Source organism: Pantherophis guttatus, chromosome 12, assembly GCF_059756535.1.
Source record: "Pantherophis guttatus breed Tessera chromosome 12, ASM5975653v1, whole genome shotgun sequence".
Taxonomy (NCBI): Eukaryota; Metazoa; Chordata; class Lepidosauria; order Squamata; family Colubridae; genus Pantherophis; species Pantherophis guttatus.
This window is the reverse complement of record NC_142074.1, coordinates 14,564,895-14,587,733: the sequence shown is the minus strand read 5'-3', so window position 1 is coordinate 14,587,733 and position 22,839 is coordinate 14,564,895. Positions and strand designations below refer to the sequence as shown.

The 22,839-nt window shown below is 43.1% G+C and overlaps 1 protein-coding gene across 1 annotated transcript; it reads right to left on the bottom strand.

Annotated features, from left to right (window-relative positions):
* Positions 1 to 211: 211 nt before the first annotated feature.
* Positions 212 to 22,764, bottom strand: UTP14A (UTP14A small subunit processome component). The gene is made up of 14 exons (XM_034424078.3): positions 22,286 to 22,764; positions 19,806 to 19,879; positions 19,637 to 19,701; positions 18,538 to 18,680; positions 16,346 to 16,501; positions 14,046 to 14,165; positions 13,829 to 13,923; positions 12,422 to 12,545; positions 11,200 to 11,277; positions 9,864 to 10,215; positions 8,588 to 8,919; positions 5,083 to 5,273; positions 3,616 to 3,715; positions 212 to 1,862 (listed from the first exon to the last, which is right to left on the bottom strand). The coding sequence occupies exons 1-14, from the start codon at positions 22,355 to 22,357 to the stop codon at positions 1,575 to 1,577; spliced, it is 2,190 nt and encodes a 729-aa protein (XP_034279969.2). The 5' UTR covers positions 22,358 to 22,764; the 3' UTR covers positions 212 to 1,574.
* Positions 22,765 to 22,839: the final 75 nt, after the last annotated feature.

The window sequence follows — 22,839 nt, the reverse complement described above, 5'->3', positions numbered from 1 at the left end:
TTGATGTCTACGAACTCTGGCAAAGCCCCAATTTTTAAAGTCAAGCCTGTAAATTTTGAATGGCACTCATTCTCTCTCTCTCTCTCTCTCTTTTTTTTGCATCTTGTTGAGAAAATTTAGGAGGAAAGAAAACGCAATCATAAATTCGCCCTTGGTACAAAAATACACTCCTGGCATTAGGGGGGGGAAAAAAGAAAGCACAATGAGACACTTTTCAAAAATATACAGATCAGTTTATTAGTTGGCTGGTTCCGGTCATTTTTCTAGTGCTAAAAAACCTGGGTTGTCTCAGCAAGAAAACTTCCTGTGGTTTTTGCCCTTCTTTTCCTCCATCCAAACTGCAATTTTGTTTTTCGGCTGCGTGAATTATATTTTTGTTTTCCATCCTGCTTAAGGAGAGTGGAATTATGAGCAATAATACAGAGGTCTTAAAACAGACAAATGGAGTGACATGTTCTCTCTTTTTTCTCTGGCAGGGTTGGGGTGCACCTTAACCTCTCCCCAAACAGGAAGAATCAAGCCAATTATTTTGGGAGAAGGGATGAGGTTTTTAACTGGAGAAAATGGTGCCTTATCCTTCTGTGAGATCTAAGGTGCCTATTTAACACTATATTATGGTGCCTGCAAGAGGGCCATGGTTATAGGACTGCTTGTTCCCAAGTTAGCTCATTTGTCAAGAAGGGATGAGTTGAAAGAGTTTTAACTAACTTCTTTAGTATTTTAAAAAAGGGGGTGGGTGAGCGAGGTTTAGGGAATAAAACCAAATCATTTGAAAGAAAGCAAGTAAATCTTCCAGTTGGGCAGGCAAACCCTTGGTATAGAAGATCCTCATACAGTAGTAGCCAAAATTGTGGAAACCTTTTGGGAAAAGTGTATTTTTGAGGTTTGATGGCTAATAACACCACTTTTTTTTTTTTTTGGAGTTTCAAGATAATCATATTCCACTGCTGGATTGGCCTAGGAATAGCCCAGACCTTCACCCAATTGAAAATCTATGGAGCCGACTAAAGAAACTTGTTAGTCAGAAGCAATAAAACTCAGTTAATAGAAGCCATCCTTCAATCTTGGTTTCACATTAGAACAGCTGCAGAACTAAAAAACTTGGTTCACTCCATGGGAAGACGTTGTAAGGCCATAATTCATGCTAAAGGTTACCCAATTAACTGACATCATCATTTTTGTATATCTCATTTTTTTTATGGTGATTTTTGTATATCTCATTTTTTCTATGGTGATTTTTGTATATCTCGTTTTTTCTGCGTGTTTCATTTTTCTTCTTTATACTGTAAGTGCTATTCTAATAGCAAATCCTTCATAAAAGTTATTGCATTATGTTCTTGATTAAATTATCTTTCCATTGATATATAATTTTATGGTACTACTACCCCCCAAAAAGTGTTATTAGCTAGTTTTAGAAAATACACTTTCCCCAAAAGGTTTCCACAATTTTGGCTACTACTGTATATATAGGATCATCATCAAAGTAAAGAAAAGTCCAGAGGCAGGACATCCGTTCTGGACAATGCCAATAAGATGCCAATGTGCCCGTTGGTCATATCGGCACAAATTCACTCCTACCGGCCTTTCTTCTTTGGGGTATGGTGGGGACGAGGCAGACGGAGAGGGAGGGTTAACTCCAAATCTGATTTCAGTCCAGCCGCGGCTGTCGGCTTGTCCTTCTGATGGATCAGGTTGGTGTCTTCTGCAGTGATGGGACGGATGATCTGGCCTGGCTGAGTGATGATCCGGGGAGCCGTCAGCTGTTGGAAAGCCCGTTGCGTGTTCCACGTGGAGCCCACTGGCACTTGGATGCTGCGTTCAAACTGTTGACTGTTCTCAAAGGGGAAGGGCAGCTGGTTCACCTGTGGGAAGAAAAGGACCCGTCATGGTATGTGAGAAAGACCTTGGGAGATGGGATGCAGAGATGCTGTCTAGGGCAAAGGTGTCAAACTCAATTTTATTGAGGGCTGCATCAGGGTTGTGTTTGACCTGGGGAGGGGGGGCATGGCCAGCTCGACAATCACTCATGTCGGGGTGCCTGTGGCGGCCCAAGTGCTCTGCCAGAGAAAACGGGCTTCCGAGCTCCATTTTTGGCTGCAACGGCCTCCTGCAACGCTCTGCCAGCGAAAACAGAGCTTACAAGGGCTGCACATGGCCCTTCCAAGCTCCATTTTCGCTGGCAAAGGAACCACGGGCCGGTCCTTCGCTGTTTCCAGGGTGGCCCCATGGGTCAGATCTAAGCACTCCACAGGCCGAATCCTGCCCCTGGGCTTTGAGTTTTGACACCCCTGGTCTAGAGAGAGGTTAGACAACATTTTCCCCAACTGGATAGGGGTCAGGATAAGAGACTCAGAAAGGGATCCTCCCTAGTGTCCTCAGGCTGCAAAAGAGAGACGCGTGTAATTTCAGGCTTGCAAAATTATCTTAAATGCAGCTTTGCAATAAAAATGGAATTAATTTATCTGGTCATATTTCCTGGCTGGTTAGGCTGATCGAATCACTGTCCGCCCCGAAAGGAAAGACTGAAAAGTAGAGCGTGATATTGTCTGAATCTGCACTAGCAATAGGTTTATATACTGAGCCCCATCAGGATCGAACTCCAGGCTGTGGGCAGAGTTAGCCTGCAATGCTACACTTCAACCACTGCGCCACCAGGGCTCATCGTTCAAGCCAGCACAATATCGGAATAAGGCAGCAGAGGGATATCTGCCTTCCGACTTAGCGATTAGTTTTAAACTTAAGTGGTTTTTCATTTATTTTCCCCAAGTTCACAATTTGTATAACACGGATACTCGGCAACATACATCCTGAATCTCAATTTTCAGATATAAAACAATGGCCTGATTTACACACCATGTTAGGATTTAGAAATTGTTTCAGATACTTGCCGAGCCAAAAAACTAAAAAAAGAAAAGCCCAAAGCCTTACAATATTTCAAAATTTTCACCCATGTATAATTTTAGTATTATTTCTGGAAATTATATAAGATTCTCAGAAATAAAAAAAAAAGTTTTCAAATCTATTTATTTTTCTTCCTATGGATTTTATCTCAGCAGGTGCCATTCCTGTTCCTTGCACTTAACCTTAACTGGTTGGGTACGCACAATTCATTTAAACCAGGTTAAAGATGGATTGAGCTTAAATGGACTCCAGAGGATGGTAGAGGACAGGAAGGCCTGGAGGAACATTGTCCGTGGGGTCGTGATAGGTCGGACACGACTTCGCAACTAACAACAACCACAACAACAAAAGATGGAGTAGTGGCATTCTTATTCTAAACGGGTTTTATATTTTTGGTTAGCTTCGCATGTTGGTTAAACTCGGGCCATTTAATTCTTCTAACAATTCATTGTATTGGTTGAACCCAGAAAACAAGTTAGTAAGTTCAAAGACCAAATTAAGTGCTTTGGGTAAAAACCAGCTAGTGTGTGGTTTATTTGATTCGGAGTTAGCATGGCTTGTGAATCTGTCGGCTTAGGCTCTGCATTGTTAACCTGCCAACTCTGGCTTTGCTTTTAAATGGGAGCCACTGTCGTGAGATGGGCAACTACGTCCATCAAATCAATAAATCCAATTAAATGCACAAAATTTTAACGGGAAGAATGTTGCTCTCACCTGATGAGCTGCGGCTAAAACATTCCGCCGTTCGTTCAGCAGGACGTGGGGCAGGTGGCGGTCTTTCCTTGGGGGTCCAGGCGCTGGCTTAATGAGGAACCTAATTTAATAACAAGAGTTGGAAAGGACTTTAGAGGTCTTTTAGTCTAAACCCCTGCTCAAGCGACTGTATACCCATTCTGGACAAATAGCAATAGAAGTTAGACTTACATACCACTTTAGAGTGCTTTTACAGCTCTCTCTAAGTGGTTTTACAGAGTCGGCATATTGCCCCCAACAATCTGGGCCCTCATTTTACCGATCTCAGAAAGAAGGAAAGCTTGAGCCGGTCAGGATCGAACTGCTGGCAGTTGGCAGAATTAATCTGCAATACTGCATTCTAACCACTGTACCACCACAGCTCTAGTGGATATAGATAGATAGATAGCAACAGCACTTAGACTTATACACCGCTTTACAGCCTTCTCTAAGTGGTTTACAGAGTCAGTCTCTTGCCCCCAATAATCTGGGTCCTCATTTTACCGACCTCGGAAGGACAGATGGCTGAGTCAACCTTGAGCCTGGTGAGATTCGAACGGCCAAATTTCTGGCAGGCGGCAGTCAGCAGAAGTAGCCTGCAGGTTACTTGTTAACTCCGGTTAGATTAAGCAATATGAATCAACACTATTCAGATAATTGTTGGAGAGGTTGTGGGGAAAAAGGAACGTATTTACATATGTGGTGGGACTGTAAATTTGTGCAAAAATTGTGGAAGATGGTGTTTAAGGAGATTGAAGAAATTGTAGGAATAAAGGTAGAAGAGGCACCAAAGGTAACATTACTCTCACTATTGGAAGATATAAAGTGTAAAAAAGAGACTAAAGAGTTGATAACAAATTTGTTGACCGCAGCAAGGGTAATGATTTCTAGGAACTGGAAGACACGAGGTGATTGTTGTTTGGAAGAATGGTATAAGGAAGTATGGGAAATTGCCATAAATGATAAATTGACTTGTAATATTAAAGTAAGGAGGGGCATAATGAAAGTAAATGATTTCAATGGAATCTGGAAACAGTTCCTAATATATATGTTTTCTGGAGGAAGGGGGATACCACCACCAGAAGAAGCTTTAAGATTTTGGAAGCAGGAATGATCCCGAGGGGTGGGGGAGCACTCGATTGTTTGTATTGTGTATATTGTTATATATTATATATTATGATTCATGTATGTTACGTATGTTAATTTTTTTTTAATAATAAAAAAATATGGAAAAAAAAGAAAGAAGAAGTAGCCTGCAGTACTGCACTCTTAAACACTGCGCCACCCTGGCTCATAACTGTCCAGTCTCTTAAAAACCTCCATTGATGGAGCACCCACAACTTCTGGTGGCAAGCCGTTCCATTGGTTAATTGTTAAGAGAAGCAGAGAGATTGAGCTGAGAACAGGGCAGGGGCCTGGATAGCCATCCAAGCTCATCCCTCAACGTACCTTTTCTTTTTCTTTTTGCTTGGATGCAGCCCCACACCTCCCCACTCGCCCCATCCGGGAAGCACCAGATCAATGGCTTTCGGTTTGCCGGCTTCTTCAGCCGCTCGCTTCTCTTTCAGGAAGTCATCCAAGACGTTGTCGCTCGCAAAAGCCTCTCGGATCATCTGCCTCTGGCTTGCGTCGGACTCCAGCTGCCCAAGGAAATAAAAACAGACTTTGGTGAAGAAGCAGCTCCTTAGGTTCTCAGTCAACAGGCGATGCAACGGATGAAGGTTATGGTTCTCTGGGCTATTTTGAATGTGAATTTTTTTAAAAAAAATGTTCAATGACTGCTTAACTAATTCCCACAACACTGTCCAACTATCTACCAAGGCTGTATTACTATTGTTCTTCTCATCCTTCCTATTCCCTATCTCCTTTCTCTACTTATGACTATAACCTTGTTGCTTGTATCTTTACATTGTTTTATTTAGTTTCCTAGTGTGATTTGATTGCTTATTTAGTATCCTGTGACTATCACTAAGTGCTGTATTTTATGATTCATGATGAATGTATTTATGATGACTATGATCATGATTTATCACTTGTAGCTTTTAGGTACACTGAGAGCTTATACACCGGAGACAAATTCCTTGTGTGTCCAATCACACTTGGCCAATAAAGAATTCTATTCTATTCTATTCTATTCTATTCTATTCTATTCTATTCTATTCTATTCTATTCTATTCTATTCTACTCTACTCTAATTCTATTTTAATTCTATTCTGTTATTCTATTCTATTCTACTCTATTCTAATTCTATTCTACTCTATTCTATTTTAATTGTATTCTGTTATTCTATTCTATTCTGTTATTCTATTCTATTCTATTCTATTCTATTCTATTCTACTCTACTCTAATTCTATTTTAATTCTATTCTGTTATTCTATTCTATTCTATTCTATTCTATTCTATTCTACTCTACTCTACTCTAATTCTATTTTAATTCTATTCTGTTATTCTATTCTATTCTACTCTATTCTAATTCTATTCTACTCTATTCTATTTTAATTCTATTCTGTTATTCTATTCTATTCTATTCTATTCTGCTCTAATTCTATTCTAATTCTATTCTATTCTATTCTAATTCTATTCTATTCTCTATTCCCATACTCTCTTCTCTTCCTCTCTTCTCTTTTCCCATTCTCTTCTCTTCCTCTATTCTATTCTGTTCTGTTCTATTCTATTCCCATTCTCTTCTCTTCCTCTCTTCTCTTCTAATTCTATTCTATTCTATTCTATTCTATTCTATTCTATTCTATTCTATTCTATTCTATTCTATTCTATTCTACTCTACTCTACTCTACTCTACTCTACTCTACTCTACTCTACTCTACTCTTGCTATAAAGATCCTGTTGGTCCCTGAAAGGAGATGAAACAGTATGGAATGGAGCAAATAAAGTGTTTGGGGTCTTGTCTCTCCCAACGTCTCTGTCCCACACAAGCTAAAAAAATAAACATTATAAGAGATCCTTGGGGCTCTCTGAGCTAGTTTTCTTGCAGATGTTTCATGACCCAACTAGGTAATCTCATCAGTGCTGATCAGAGCACTGATGAGATTACCTAGCTTGGTCATGAAACATTCTGCAAGAAAACATCCAAACTCGGAGAGCACCAAAGACTCCTCATGTCAACCGTGAGCCACAAATATTCTCCTTCATAAATAAAGGTTAATAAATAAAGGTTAATAAATAAAGGTTAAGAAGCAGGCACTCATTTGTCTTGGGGGGCAAATTGTTTATCTGGATTTCTTCTGAGGACCAGCCCAGATTGCTGCGCCTTCTTTCGGTGCCCTTTGGATGAGCAACGACTCCTTGGAACGCCCTCTTTTTTTTAAAGCAAATTTCCAAAGTGGTTTGTCCTTGCCTCCTCCTCCGCCTCCTTCCTAAGGCAGGGAGAGAGTGACTGGCCCAAGGTCACCCAGCTGGCTTCATGGTCAGAGGTGGGACTCACTAGGCGGTTGGAGTAAAAACTGACAGCCTCTTGGTTTCTAGCCGAGTGTCTTAACCACCAACCCAAAGGGGCTCCATGCACCTCTTATGACCTGCTTCCCCACCAAGTTCAATCTCAGGGAGCCGTGGTTTGAGTTGTCCTTAATGCACTGCAAACTAGAGGAGGGGGTCTGCAACCTTAAACACTCAAAGAGCCATTTGGACCCATTTCCCACAGAAAAGAAAAGACCGGGAGCCACAAAACCCTTCCCGTGCCTGACTTATTTCTTGAGCGGCCACAAAACTAGCGTATGTAGTTGAATTAAACATTCTGTTTTCTTCTGAAACTTTTCTTTTCTTGGATTTATCCATGGTTGGCCTACCGGGGGTTGAAAAGCTCAATAAATCGTGTGCCGGCGGGTGTCGCACATTGGCGGTTGTGTCGCATATTTTGAGCGACAGGGAGCCGCAGCAGAGGGGTGAAAGAGCCACAGGCGGTTCCAGAGCCCCAGGTTGCTGACCCCTGAAACAGTCTGTCCACAGCTAGAAGATACTGAGGAATGTGTGCCCGGTTGAAGAACAAAAGCATACCTCAGTTTCTTCCACTCGTGGACACATTTAAGAAGCCCAAGGGAGCCGCCGGAATATTCTTGTAACAGGCCATGATCTGTCTTGTCTTTCTAATTTGGTTTAATGTGATTTGGACTCAACCCTGAAATGAGTGAAAGGGGCAGCTCATACAGAGGAACTGCTGTAGCCCACTCTGACCAGTTTCAACTGAGCTTAGGCTCCAGTTACTAGACCCAAGCAAACATCCATCGGGGGCTTCTGATTCCCATCGCGACCCCAAGGACAACGTTCCTCCAGGCCTTCCTGTCCTCTACCATCCTCTGGAGTCCATTTAAGCTCACGCCGACTGCTTCAGTGACTCCATCCAGCCACCTCCTTCTCTGCCGTCCCCTTCTTCTTTTGCCCTCAATCGTTCCCAGCATTAGGCTCTTCTCCAGTGAGTCCTTCCTTCTCATTAGGTAGCCAAAGTATTTGAGTTTCATCTTCAGGATCTGGCTTCTAAAGAGCAGTCAGGGTTGATCTCCTCTAGGACTGACCGGTTGGATCGCCTTGCAGTCCAAGAGACTGCCATTAGTGAGATCAGTTAAATCAGGGGTGTCAAACTCAAGGCCCATGGGCCGGACGCGGGGTGCTTAAATCAGGCCCGCAGGGGCATCCTGGAAACAGCGAAGGACCAGCCCACGGTGTCTCTGCCAGTGAAAACGGAGCCCACGGCCCTTCCGAGCTCCATTTGCACTGGTAGAGGGTTGCAGGAGGCCGTTGCAGCCAAAAACAGAGCTTGGGAGCCCATTTTCGCTGGGCCATCACAGGCGCCCTCGACACGAGTGACGTCGAGCTGGCCACGCCCATCCTAGCCATGCCCACCCCAAGGTCAAACACAACCCTGATGTGGCCCTCAATGAAACTGAGTTTGACACCACTCCTCTACCTGAACAGTCTACTCTCCTTGCCCACTGATGCTCACCTCATCCTGCACTGCAGCAGGCACAAGCGGGCAACTCGTGGCACACGGTGCTCCCGCAAGGACCGCCTTGAGATCAATCAGGGTCCGTTGCTTGGCTGACTTCTTGGACTTGCTGATCTGGGGCTGCAGCAGGGACTCGGCGCCCACCGACTGGGAGGGCTGGGTCTCCTTGGGTTGGAGCATCTCGTCTTCTTGTGGAACGTCTTCTGGATCCAGGCCCTCTTCAAGATCCTCCAGGGTGCGGATGCGTTTCAGCTTCTCGCTCAGGAAGAGCTGCTCCCCTGATGGGGGGCTCGGCGGAGCCTCTGGTGGCAACTCTCCATTGCCAGGTTCTGGACCAGAAGAATCAAGATAGTATGCATCAGTGGTGGGTTTCAAAATTTTCTTACTACCGGTTCTGTGGGTGTGGCTTGGTGGGCGTGGCATGGCTTGGTGGGCATGGCTTGGTGGGCATAGCAGGGGAAGGATACTGTAAAATCTCCATTCCCACCCCATTCCAGGGGAAGGATACTGTAAAATCCCCATTCCCACCCCACTCCAGGGGAAGGATACTATAAAATCCCCATTCCCACCCCACTCCAGGGGAAGGATACTGTAAAATCCCCATTCCCACCCCACTCCAGGGGAAGGATACTATAAAATCCCCATTCCCACCCCACTCCAGGGGAAGGATACTGTAAAATCCCCATTCCCACCCCACTCCAGGGGAAGATTACTGCAAAATCCGCATTTCCTCCCAATCAGCTGGGACTTGGGAGGCAGAGAATAGATGTGGGTGGGGCCAGTCAGAATTTTTACTACCGGTTCTCTGAACTACTCAAAATTTCTGCTACCGGTTCTTCAGAACTGGTCAGAACCTACTGAAACCCACCTCTGGTATGCATGACAGGAAAAGGCTGCCAGGGTGGACTAAAGCAAAACTCTGTTTCAGATATGTTCACACGTGCTAGCTAGGATAACATGGGAATCGCTTAGGGGTGAAATCCTGTGAAGAAATCCGCTTTGCCACGCGATTTAGATTAGCAAGAAAGCAGGAAGTCCGACGAGTCTAGCTAATCTAAATCGCGCGTCACAGCTGATCGTCGCCCAGCTGATCGTCGGATCAGCTTCAACCGCAACAATACACGAGCACACAATAGATACAAACTCAAGGTAAACCGCTCCAAACTTGATTGCAGGAAATACGACTTCAGCAACAGAGTTGTAAAAGGGCCACAGTTGCCCACCCCTGCCCTAAGATATGATTAAAGCTTTTCTGGATACTTTGGCAGCTCACCTTGAAGCCCAGCCCTGCCTTGCTGACATTTCAGGCTCTGCCACTGTCCATCAGAACCTTGAGACGGATCTTTCTCGTTGGCCATGAACGGTTCTTCTCCTTCTCCCTCGCTCTCTTCGCTGTCTTCTGTTGGGAGATTTGGCTTCTCCTGGGATTCTGCGGGACTTTTTCCTAACATCCAGGGGTTGCTGGAAGCCATTCCGATATACCTCTCATTGACGACATCTGGAACGAGATCCTTCTCTGCTTCAGGGTTGTCACCTACGTCTTCCTCTTCGCTTTCTGAGGCAGGGGAGACCTTCTTGGTTAGTTCCTTGTTCTGAGCCAGCTGCTCTTGCATAGCTTGCCTAGCCTGGGAAATAAAAAGGTCGGAAATCACCATACAGCAGCCAAAGAAATATACTGCAAGTAGATCAACACAAAAGCAAGTCTCACGTTGACTTCCTTATTTTTATCTAAATCTTCAGAGATCACTAATCCAAACCAGGAACAAAAAAGGAACAAGAAGCAAACCACAAGCTGTGCAGGATGCCAAAATTATATCCGAGCCGATACGCTGGGCCAACTTGTAATTTATGAAGCACGTTTTTGGCCCAGTATCTACTAGGGATGAGGTGTTAAATAGTAAAACTTAAGGAGTAGCTACTTCTGGCATCTGGTATTCTTACAACTTCCAAAGTCCTGCAAAAAGCAAGACATTAATGAATGAACCAGTACGCATAGTTAATCTTCCTTAGACAATTTTCTCCTTTAGGATTCATCTCTTTCTTGAGATGAATGTAGCAATACTGGGAGCGACTCCATTAAATAGCAACAGCGCTTAAGACTTAAATACCACTTTACAATTCTCTTTAAGCGGTTTACAGAGTCAGCCTGTTGCCCCCCAAAAATCTGGGTTCTCATTTTACCAACTTCGGAAGGATGGAAGGCTGAGTCAACCTAGAGCCGGTCATTGAACTCCTGCCTGTTGGCAGAGTCAGCCTGCAATACTGCATTCTAACCGCTGTGCCACCGGGAAGGAGAATTAGAAAGGAAATAAGAGGAAGGAAGGGAAGGAGGAATAGCAATAGCACTTAGATTTATATACCGCTTCGTAGTGCTTTACAGTCCTCTCTAAGCAGTTTACAGAATCAGCCCAACAATCTGGGTCCTCATTTTACCGACCTTGGAAGGATGGAAGGCTGAGTCAACCTTGAGCCGGTCAGAATCGAACTACTGAACTGCTGACAGTCGGCAGTCAGTAGAATTATCCTGCAGTACTGCATTCTAACCACTGTGCCACCACAATTTAACATCTTAAGATGTTCAGATGAAACCTTCTCCGATGCTCCCTTACCTGGAGGTCGTACTTTGCCATAAGGACAGTTGACTTGGCCCACCTGCCCTTATTCTGGTGTTTGAGGGTCATCCTCTCCTGTAAAAAGAAAGACAGAATAAGTCAACGCAAGGGAGCATTGATGTCCCCCAAAACCAAGAATGCCTGCAGGTTTATCTTGAAGCAGAGAGGCCTCATTTTTATTCTTTATTGGCCAAGTGTGATTGGACACACAAGGAATTTGTCTTCGGTGCATAAGCTCTCTGTGTACATAAAAAATACATTCATCCAGAATCATAAGATACAACACTTAGTGATAGACATAGGATACTAAATAAGCAATCAAATCATACTAGGAAACTAAATAAAACAATATAATCATAAAAATACAAGCAACAAGGTTATAGTCATAAGTAGAAAGAGATAGGGAATAGGAAAGATGAGAAGAATAATAGTAGTACAGTCTTAGTAACTAGTTTGACAGTGTTGAGGGAATTATTTGTTTAGCAGAGTGATGGCATTCGGGAAAAAACTGTCCTTGTGTCTAATTGTTCTGGTGTGCAGTGCTCTATAATGTTGTTTTGAGGGTAGAGGTTGAAACAATTTATGTCCAGGATGTGAGGGGGCCTATAGAGGGTTTAAGGGAAAAGAGGGTTTTCACAGCCCTCTTTTTGACTCGTGCAGTATACAGGTATTGCCGTATTTTTTGGACTATAAGACGCACCTAAATTTAGAAGAGGAAAACAACAAAAAAAGGTTTTTGGCCTACCTTTTTTGGGGGACTTTTCCAGTCTTTTCTCGGCCTGTTTCTGGGCCTTTTTTCGGACCATTTTTTTTGGCTTTTCTGGGGCCATTTTCAAGGCTTTTGGGGGCTGTTTTCAAGGCTTTTTTGGCCCATTTTTGGCCAAAAACGAGCCGAAAAAAGCTGAAAAAGCAGGCCGAAAAAAGCCCCAAAAGCGAGCTGAAAAAGCCCCCAAAACAGGCAAAAAAAGCCTCGAAAACAGGCTGAAAAAAAGCCTCGAAAATGGGCCAAACAAAGAAAAAAAAAGGCTTGAAAAAGGCTGAAAAAAGGCCCGAAACAGGGATTGTGGAAGCCAAAAAATGGCTGGCGGGCGGGCGGGGCTTCAGCAATATTCGGTCTATAAGATGCACAGACATTTTCACCCCCTTTTGGGAGACAAAAGAAGTGCGTCGTATAGTCCGAAAAATATGGTAGCTTCATTTGGAAGAAGACCAGCCTCACCTCAATCCGTGCTTTCTCAATCTTCTCCAGCTGTTCCAGGGCAGCCTCCGGGTTGCATTTCCGCAACGTCTCAAACTCCTGCAAGATCTTCCGACTCTTCCCCTTCCTAAGCATTTTGTGAAACCTTGGGGTGAGAAGAGAGGAGAGAAACGCCATGGATGTAATCAACCAAGTTGTGAAGAAAAGAGTTGCCGCCACTTCTGGATTCAAGGAAGGCAACGCAAGCCAAGAGGACGAAGCACTGGAGGAGAGCCCAGAACCGCTCGTCCTCTGGATGTTTTTAATATATTACATCCCCCATCATACGGGTTGTCCTCGATTTACGACTGTAACGGAGCCTACAAAACCATCATAAATTGTACTACTGTGACTGTGGGATCCTGAAACGGCCATAAAACACAGGCCGGATGCCAAATATCAGGAATGTGATCACATTGGAACCAGGTCTTCAGTTCCTTTTGGAGGGGATCTATCATAACTGAATGGTTGCTATCAGATTGGTCCTAAGGTCAAGGATCTACCAAAAGGAATCTCTTCCAGTGCTAAGTATGTCTAACAGGGCTACCAGATTCTATAACAGCTTTGTCCCCTAGGCCATCCGTCTGGTAAATTCACAAGATTCATTTTTCTCGTCATATACATCTGCACTAGACTGTGTTGTTTCTCTGTGACATATATGTGTGTATATGCACAATTCTGTACTTATTTATTTTATGTTATATTATATAGTGTATATTGGAGATGCTGACCCTTTGAGAGCCGTATGCAACGAAGTTTCACTTTAATGTATGCCAATTAGTGTACATTCAAACTGACAATATTCTATTCTACTTCCTTATTCTATTCTATTCTATTCTATTCTATTCTATTCTATTCTATTCTATTCTATTCTATCCTATTCTATTCCCTTATTCTATTCTATTTCCTTATTTTGTTCTATTCTATCCTATTCTATTCCCTTATTCTATTCTATTTCTTTATTCTGTTCTATTCTATCCTATTCTATCCCCTTATTCTATTCTATTCCCTTATTCTATTCTATTTCCTTATTCTGTTCTATTCTATCCTATTCTATTCCCTTATTCTATTCTATTTCCTTGTTCTGTTCTGTTCTATTTCTTTATTCTATTCTATTCTATTTTAGTATTCTATTCTATTTCCGTATTCCATTCCATTCCATTCCATTCCATTCCCCTATTCTGTTCTATTTCCTTATTCTATTCTATTCTATTTCCCTATTCTGTTCTATTCTATTTCTATTCTATTCTATTCTATTCTATTCTATTCTATTCTGTTCTATTCTATTCTTTCCTTATTCTCCTCTCCTATATTCTACCTGAATATAGGGAAGCACCAGTTCCTTTCATTATAACACATTCCCACCTGTGGCATTCCACCAGTGCTTACTTTTTACTTTTAATTTTCCCTTCCCGTCGGGCTTTTGCTTCGTAATAGGACTGCAAGGCCCTGGCTCTCTGGAGCTCCATTCTGCGCAGCTTAGCCTGGAATACATGGAAGAAGCAAAGAAGAGCTGGCTGGAAGTTCTGTTAAGTCACAGCAGAGTCAAGCACGACAGGGCAGGCAAGGTGAAGGATGGGATGGGGTCAGCCAGGACAAGGTTTACCTCTTCCAGGCTCATGGCTTTCAATGAGACTTTTTCCTGGGGGGTTAAAAGTGGATCCTTCACTGGCTGCTGGGCCTTGTGGAGAAGGCTGAAGATCTCTTGCTCCAAGGGGGTCCGGGCCTGCAAAGGGGGCATGTAGACATAAACTACGTGTGAGGCTGGCAAAGATGTTTAAAGATAAATCAGCTAAACGTTGGAAATGTCACCAGATACATGGGACATATCATCATATGTGGTGGACATGTCTAGAGGACAAAAAAATATTCAACAAAAATACAAATGTGGTTGGAAAAAATGATAAAGCAGCACATTGATTTAAAACCAGAAATATTTTTGTTGGGGATTTTGCCCGAAACTTATAGTAAAGGAAATGCATATTTAATTATACATGTATTAACTGCAGCTAGAATTGTATTTGCACAAAATTGGAAAAGTGACGAAATCCTTACGGATGAGAATGTGATTAGGAAAATATTAGAATGTGCAGAAATGAACAGATTAACGCTTGCTATAAAGGAGAAAGAACAAACTGAATATTATATGACATCGGAGAACAAAAATAGAAGTGAGAAATAAATGGAGATCAGTGAAATAAAGAACATACAGTACGTTAAGATAGAGATGTAGATAATATGATTATCAATATGATTGTTAAGATTATATCTAATGTAATATTATATTTTCAGTAGAAGATACGTTAAGAGGGAGAAATGAATAGCGTTATAATGCTGATTTTTATTGTAAGATTAGAAAATTATTATCAATGTAACAAATACTGTAAATTTTGACTTTAATAGCACAGAGACATTAAACACACTGTTTAATGGAAGATATGTTCAAGTTAAAAAAATAAAAAAACCTTACAAAAATAATAATAAGTTCAGGCCAGGTTTTTGAGGGAGGTTGATGAAACCAGCAAGATGGCTGCTATTGTTGAAGGCAGACTACAGAACGGTGGGAGCCATCTCAGTGGTTTTCAAAGTTAGCTTAAAGTAGGATCAGGATGCACTGGGAGATGACTGAGTGATCAAGAAGGATACAGTGTCTGTTCCCTTAAATTGACTGAAATTAAGAAAGTTGGAGATAATCAAAATATTACAGGGATAGTCCTTGACTTTTGACCAGTCAAAGTTAAAGAGCTACTATGGGGCCTACTTATGAACCAGATTGGAAGTTGCAATGGTCACACACACTCACATTTATGGATTAGAATGATGGGCAAATCCTAGCCAAATGGTGAAATACTCTGTGATAAAACCAGGAGATTGGGATCTCTAGTCTTGGCTAAGACATGGAAGCCACATGGGTGACTGTGAGCCAGTCATTCTCTTTCTGCCCTAGACGGGAGACAAGAACAAGCCGTTTCTAAAATAGTCCAGGTAGTTGCCTGGAGTGAAATCTGACTTGAAGAAAGAAAGAAAGAAATAAGAAGAAATAAGAAGCACAATTACAACTCAACTTCCTACGTGAATAGAACCAACCTAATTTACTGACAAAAAAGGGATGCGGTGGCTCAGTGGCTAAGATGCTGAGCTTGTCAATCGAAAGGTCAGCAGTTCAGCGGTTCAAATCCCTAGTACCGCGTAATGGGGTGAACTCCCGTTACTTGTCCCAGCTTCTGCCAACCTAGCAGTTCGAAAGCACGTAAAAAATGCAAGTAGAAAAATAGGGGCCACCTTTGGTGGGAAGGTAACAGCATTCCATGCGCCTTTTAGCATTTAGACATGACCACGGAGACGTCTTCGGACAACACTGGCTCTTCGGCTTTGAAATGGAGATGAGCATCGCCCCCTAGAGTTGGGAATGACTAGCACATATGTGCGAGGGGAACCTTTACCTTTATCTTAATTTGCTGAACCACGGGCTAGGAAAAGCATGGTAAACGGTCAATACAGCACAGGGTATATCTTAGGGCAGGGGTCAGCAACCTGCGGCTCTGGAGCTGCATGTGGCTCTTTCATCCCTCTGCTGTGGCTCCCTATTGCTGGTCGGCTCCACAATTGATAGGGCTTTCGGTTAGGACAGGTAGAGGAAAAAGGACGCCGTGCTAGGAGGAGACTCTATGTGTGGGAACCGGACTTCTGGTCGGCAGAGGAAAAAGGACGGTGCGTTAGGAGGAAACTATGATGGGGTAACCGGACTCCTGGATGGCTCCAGGATTGAACAGGGGCTTCTGGTTAGGACCTTCGTGGCTCTTTGAGTGTTTTTAAGGTTGCCGGTCTCTGTTTTAGGGGATTACCACATTGCTGCAGCCAGAAAAGACCAACTTTAATGATCATAAGGGTCCAAATAACACTGACCTGCCAACCCGATATCACTTCCTCGATGGGCAAAATGCTCACGCTCTCCTGCTGCAGCGGGAAGATCAGCTGCTCTGCCCGTCGATTCTGCTTCACGACTGGATCCCATTTGTTCAGCGCTTCGGCTGTCTGCGTGTAAGCTGCTTCTCTTACCACCTGCAGACACAACCAGATAACCAAGGGCCCCGATGGTCAAAGCATCCCATTAAGGAGACATTACAAGGGTCAATGACAGAAACTCATCTCCGGGAGCACTTTACAGACAAAAAGCACTTTACTGCCTTTTTGTTAATTCCAAATTTTAATCATTTGATTCTTGTTTTATTATATTTTTTTGATATATTGTTTCAGTTTTATAATATTTATTCACAGTTTTTGTTTTTTTTATCTACGTGTACATGGCCCAGAGTCGCTCTGCGAGGGAGATGGATGGTCTTCAAATACGAGATAAATTAATAAATGATGCAATGAGAAGGACAGTCACAATTCAGTGCAGATGCTAGTCTATAAAAGGCTTTTTAGCGAGCAGCAAGAGAAGGCAGAATCTGTTTAAATGTGGTAACGATTTCTACAGCATGGGAAAAAAAAATCTCTCTTTAGAAGTTCCCTACACGAACATACGCATTCTTGCCATCACTCAGAATGCAAATTCCTACCAACAACAGATACTGTAAGTAATAATTTATTTATTTTTATTTGAATTTATATTGCCGCCTATTCGCCCATGGCGACTCAAGGCAGCTTACAGAATATAAAACCACGTTTAAAACAATAAAAGCTAACAAAAAAAAAAAAAATCAATTAGTATAGTACAATATAACAAAATCACCCCCCATCTCCCACCCACCCACCCGGCAACAGCTGATCACATGAGCCATTTAATGGGCTCCATCCCACTCTATGTTCCCCAGGCCCCCTGGCAGAACCAGATCTTCAGGGCCTTCCGGAAGAGTATTAGAGTGGAGACCATTCTAATCTCTGTGGGGATGATGTTCCAGAGAGGGAGCCACTAGGGAGAAGACTCTTCTTCTGGATCCCACCAGGTGTAATCTCCCTCCAGGATGGGACCTGTAACATTCCCTGCCTCTCCGCTCTGATGGGTCGGGTAGATGTGACCAGTAAGAGACGATCCTTCAGATAATCTGGTCCCAAGCCACGAAGGGCTTTTTTTAAAAAAAAACTAGTTTTATTGGTGTCCCCCACCCCCATTTACCCACATTTTTTTTGAACAGAGTATTGGCCATATCTTATCTTATACAATTAATCAAATTCAAATACATTTTACTCTATTACAGTTTTTGCCAAAACCTTTTTTTTTCTCCTTTTCTTTTATCATGTCTCAATATTTCTATGCTTGCTTACATAAACATCTTCATTTGCTCTTAAATTCTAATTATTGCTATTTATTCTCTTTTATTCTTTAAACAATTCATTCTTTATCTTAATATCTTTATATTTGTTCGGGGTTGCCTTTCTTCCATTTCATCTTTTTTATTCTACAGCAATCTTTCTCCTCAAACCTACCACCTCTCTCTTTTCTTTCCTTCTTACTTTCTCTTCCCCTCTTCTTCTCCTCCCTACTTCCCCTTCCTTTCTCCTTCTCCTCCTCTCTTTCTCCCTCTCTTATTTTTATTTATTTTATTTATTTATTTAAATTTCTATACCGCCCTACTCCCGGGCGGAGAACAACCACAGGATAAAACACATAAATACAAAAATTTAAAATAGAATAAAAACGAATTAAATAATTTGGCTGAATTTAAAATACCCCATAATTTAAAAACAAATTAAAATTTACATTTAAAAAGGGGAGAAGATTTAGGCCAGGCCAGCTTGATGAAATAAAAAAGTCTTAAGCGCGCGACGGAAGGTGCACAGATCCGGGATCCTCCGTATCTCCAGGGGGAGCTCGTTCCAGATCGTAGGTGCCCCCACAGAGAAGGCTCTCCCCCTAGGGGCCGCCAGTTGACATTGTTTGGCCTCTTACCCTCACTCCTACTCTAATTCCCTTCCTTTCCTCCCTCCCTCACGATGGGTCAGGTAGATGTGACCGGCAAGAGACGGTCCTTCAGAAAATCTGGTCCCAAGCCACGAAGGGTTTTAAAGGTGACAAACCTGCCCCTTGAATTGCACCAGGAAGCAAATTGGCAACCAGTGCAGTTCCCGCAAATAATACTGTCCTTCTGACTTACCCTTTCAGTGTCTTCCTTACTAAGTGGGATTTCAGTTGGTTTTTTCTGCTGAGCTTTTTTCAGCTGTTTCCGAACGGGGCGCAGAGCTGGCACAGCAGAAACCGGTTGTAGCAGCTCCGAGAGCTGGACTTTCTCATTGGCATCTGCAAAAGGCCATGATATTTCTGAGTCAGGAATGTCGAAGTTCACACTGTTATTCTACACACAATTTTCAGAGTTACGGCCTTCGGAGCAGACCCATGATGGTGTGATCAAAATTCAGATGCTTGGCAAGCGACTCATACGTATGACCGTTGCTGCGTCCCAAGATCACGGGATCACTTTTTGTGACCTCCTGACAAGCCAAAGCCAGCGGGGAAGCCAGATTCACTCAACAAACCGGGTTACAAACTTTTATCAACTGCAATGATTCACTTAGCAACGGTGGCAAGAAAGGGGGTAAAATGGGGGCAAAACTCACTTAACGAATGTCTCCCTTAGCAACAGAAATTTTGGGCCTCAATTGTGGTCATAAGACAAGGACTACCTAGACTGTTGCAGAGTAAAAGTTTTACTATGTGATGGTACATACCATATTTTTCGGAGTATAAAACGCCCTGGACTATTAAGATGCACCTACCTTTTTTTGGTGAGGAAAAGAAGAAAAGGAAATCTGCCTCTGTCTCTGAGCAATTTTGCCTCTTTGCAGCAAACAGCCTGCTTTACTTTCATTTTTGTTTTCAGCATAGCTTGATTAGCACAAAGAAAAAAAAAATCTGCTCCAGCAATTTACCTCCTTGCAGCAATCAGCAGAGCCCTGAGCAAAACAGTTGAGTCGGGAGGCCGATCCAATCAACTTGTGCTAATTAGGATGTGCTGAAGCTGAAAGGAGCTGTTGCTGCTTGCTGCAAGTAGGTAAACTGTTGGGAGGCAGAGGCGAAACGGCGGGGGCCAGTGGGTGGGCGGGGCTACATTCACTGTATAAGACGCACCTAAATTTTCACCCCCTTTTAGGGGGGAAAAAGGTTCGTCTTATACTCCGAAAAATATGGTAATTAAAAGGTATTGTATGGATTTAACAGTGAGAAGCAAAATAAATAAATAAATAAATAAATCTCACCTCCACCACCCACATCGAATTCTGAAATCTGCGCGCTGGCCTCAGTACGTTCAACCTTTCGTTTTCTGCAAGAAGGACAATAACCAATTTATTAGTGGGAAAGGATTGCATGGTAACCTTTGAGGATGGCTTGTTCTCAGTCTCCCTCACCAAGGACTTTCTCTCTTACCGCTTCCCACCAACCAAGGCGGTGAGGGCATCTACCAGTTGCCGGTGCTTCTTGGCTGCCCCTTCCTCGTCCACCTGGGGGAAAAAAGACTTCCAATGAGCAAGAACTCATCACTTTAACATTTTATTGAGTTACAAAATATTGTAAAATACAAAAAGTAAATAGAAAAGCAGTGGGGAGGAAAAGGGGCAAGAGACGTGAGAAAAGATAAGAAGAAACACTGACTTCTGACTCTCTCTGTTGCAGTAAAATAAAGACATTAACATCAAATTGCAACTTTTTTGCTTTTTCATAATAATAGGAACAAGCCATTTCAGTCAAGATCTATCATTCTATTGGGTAAAACCCGAAGTCAGAGTTTCATTCATTTTTCCACTTCAAGCACCAAGTTCAGAAGCAGTCTCCAAGTGGAAACAAAAGTACTTTGTAAAGAAAAGTTCTTTTCTTTAATCAGAGTGGTCAGTTTTGCCATTTCAGCCAACTCCGTCAACTTCTGCAACCGTTCGTCCATGGTAGGAATCGAAGTGTCCTTCCATTTTTGTGCATAGAATAGCCTTGCTGCGGTCAACGTATATAATAAAGCAAGAACTCGTAAATCCAGATGAAAGTAACATAATTTGTGGTAAATTATCCCTGCATTCAACAGGCTTTAGTTGTTCAGTTGCTAAATTGTGTCCACTCTTCGCAACCCCAAGGACCATAGCAAGCCAACACACACAAATTTCCCCCCCAAACATGCTAGTTACAGAGCCTTTCTCAATTAATACTTTTAGCCAGGGGTGAAATGCTCCTGGTTCAGACCGGATCGCCTGATCTCGTAGCGATGGCGGCAGGTGGTTCGGAGAACCGGTAGCAAAAATCCCTGCCCCCCCACCATGCCCAGCTGAGCCGCATGATCATCAGAGGCTTTTTTTTTTTACACTTTTAAAAGCATTTTTTCTACAACTTCTTCCGCCGAAAAAATGCTTTTAAAAGTAAAAAAAAAAAAGCCTCTGATGAGTGCGCGGCTCAGCTGGGATCTCAGAGGCTTTTCAAAGCATTTTTTTCCTGCAATCTCTTCAGTGGAAGAGGTGGTTTAAAAAATGCTTTGAAAAGGCTCTGACGATCCCAGCTGTGTTCCTGATCGGCAGAGGCTTTTCAAAGCATTTTTTTGCATTTGCAGAAAAAATGCTTTGAAAAGTTAAAATAAAAAAAGTTGGCCACGCCCACCCAGTCACATTACCCCCTCCAAGCCACGCCCACAGAACCGGTAGTAACAAATTTTACATTTCACCCCTGCTTTTAGCTATACAATTTGGGATGAACACCCTTGGAATGGTGTGGGAGTAGGAATGGGTTTCCAGAGGGGAAAAAATTGCAGACTACAGGACTCAGGAGCACCACTCAGGTGACCCTGAGGACACAGATAAACCTCCAAGTGCTTCAAGGACCCTCTAAAACAGAGGTCTTCAAACTTGGCAAGCTTTAAGACTTGTGGACTTCAACTCCACAACCTAGCTGGCTGGAGAATTCTGAGAGTTGAAGTCCACAAGTCTTTAAAGCTGCCAAGTTTGAAGACCTCTTGCTCTAAAAGGATGCAAATTTCCAGCTGTCTGCAAGGAGTATCAATCCTTCCATTCCTCCACTATCCTGTCAGAGCTGAAGAAGCTTCTTTGGATGAGAAGGGAAACGTCTTCAAAAGAAAAAAAAAACAAGAAAGTCCAGTTACCTCCTTAAAAAAGCAACTTTGGGCAGCGGTGAAATCCATTTTTTAAAACTACTGGTTCTGTGGGCATGCCATGGCTTGGTGGGCGTGGCAGGGGAAGGAGACTGCAAAATCTCCATTCCCACCCCACTCCAGGGGGAAGGATATTACAAAATCCCCATTCCCACCCCACTCTGGGACCAGCCAGAAGTAGTATTTGCCGGTTCTCCGAACTTATTATTTTTTATTTATTATTTATTTGATTTGTATGCCGCCCTATCTCCATAGGACTCAGGGCGGCTCACAACAATTAAAATCAAACCAGATAAAACATGTTAAAATATATATTAAACACATATTAAACATATTAAAATAACCCAAACCCCATCAGTCCAGGCTGGGCAAATTGAACAGCCATGTTTTTAATTCGCGGAGGAAAGTGCGAAGGTCAGGGGCTGCTCAAAATTTCCGCTACCGGTTCTCCAGAACCTGTTAGAACCTGCTGGATTTCACCCCTGCCTTTGGGACAACCATGACTTGGATGACTGAGAATCTCTACAGACTTTCCCACTCCACTGAAGCGCATTCATTGTATCGAACGTGCTACAGTGGGCAGAGTTTTTCTCAATTCACTCAAGCGCATTCAATGCAGGAAAAAGCAGCCACCCGCCGGTCGGTCGTGGAAATGCATCCTTGCTACTTATCCGATCCGGTGCAGAGAAGGATTTTATAATAATAAAAATCCAACTTCCAGAATCAGAAGAGAGTCTTTTTCTTTTCTTGGGAGAGAGCTCACCTCTTCCACCTCGTCCTCCTCGCTCGGGATCAGCTCCCTCTCGGAGGGATCTTCCTCTTGGACAGCCTCCATTGGGGGGTGCAAAGCCACCGAAACTCCCCCCCACTTCCAGCCGAACACGGGAACCACCTTTCCTTTCCGAACAAGGCTACCGAACACGTGTTAAGAGCCCTCTCTGCCGTAAAGCGCACCGGCTGTTCCGCCTTTGAAGCCAGACTTTTGCAGCAGTTCCGCCCTTTTCCCCCTTTTCTTCTTTCATTTGGAATGACAAGTACAGGGGCCGCTCTTGCCCTGTTGCGGGTACCTATGCTAATTATTTAAATGTTATGCAAATTGCCAAATTCCCAGGCGTTGGGAAAAGGACTCTGATAAAAAAAAAACAACACTTCGTTCCTCCAAGCCTTACCCCGATTTGCAGGGCGAGGTCCCCGGCAATTTAATAACCAGGTGGGCGGGGCTACCGCTGACCGCGCCCACCCCCTTTGGAATCTGGGCCACCGTGGAGGGAGGGGGCGCGGCTTCCCCGATCCAATGAAGCGTAGGAATCCAACGTC

Excerpts from the sequence above, each read along its gene's own strand:
- UTP14A (XM_034424078.3), bottom strand. The coding sequence starts at position 22,357 with ATGGAGGCTGTCCAAGAGGAAGATCCCTCCGAGAGGGAGCTGATCCCG. Across the intron at positions 11,278-12,421 it reads TTGAGAAAGCACGGATTGAG|GAGAGGATGACCCTCAAACA; the intron begins GTGAGGCTGGTC and ends TTCTTTTTACAG. Across the intron at positions 10,216-11,199 it reads TGGCAAAGTACGACCTCCAG|GCTAGGCAAGCTATGCAAGA; the intron begins GTAAGGGAGCAT and ends TTTATTTCCCAG.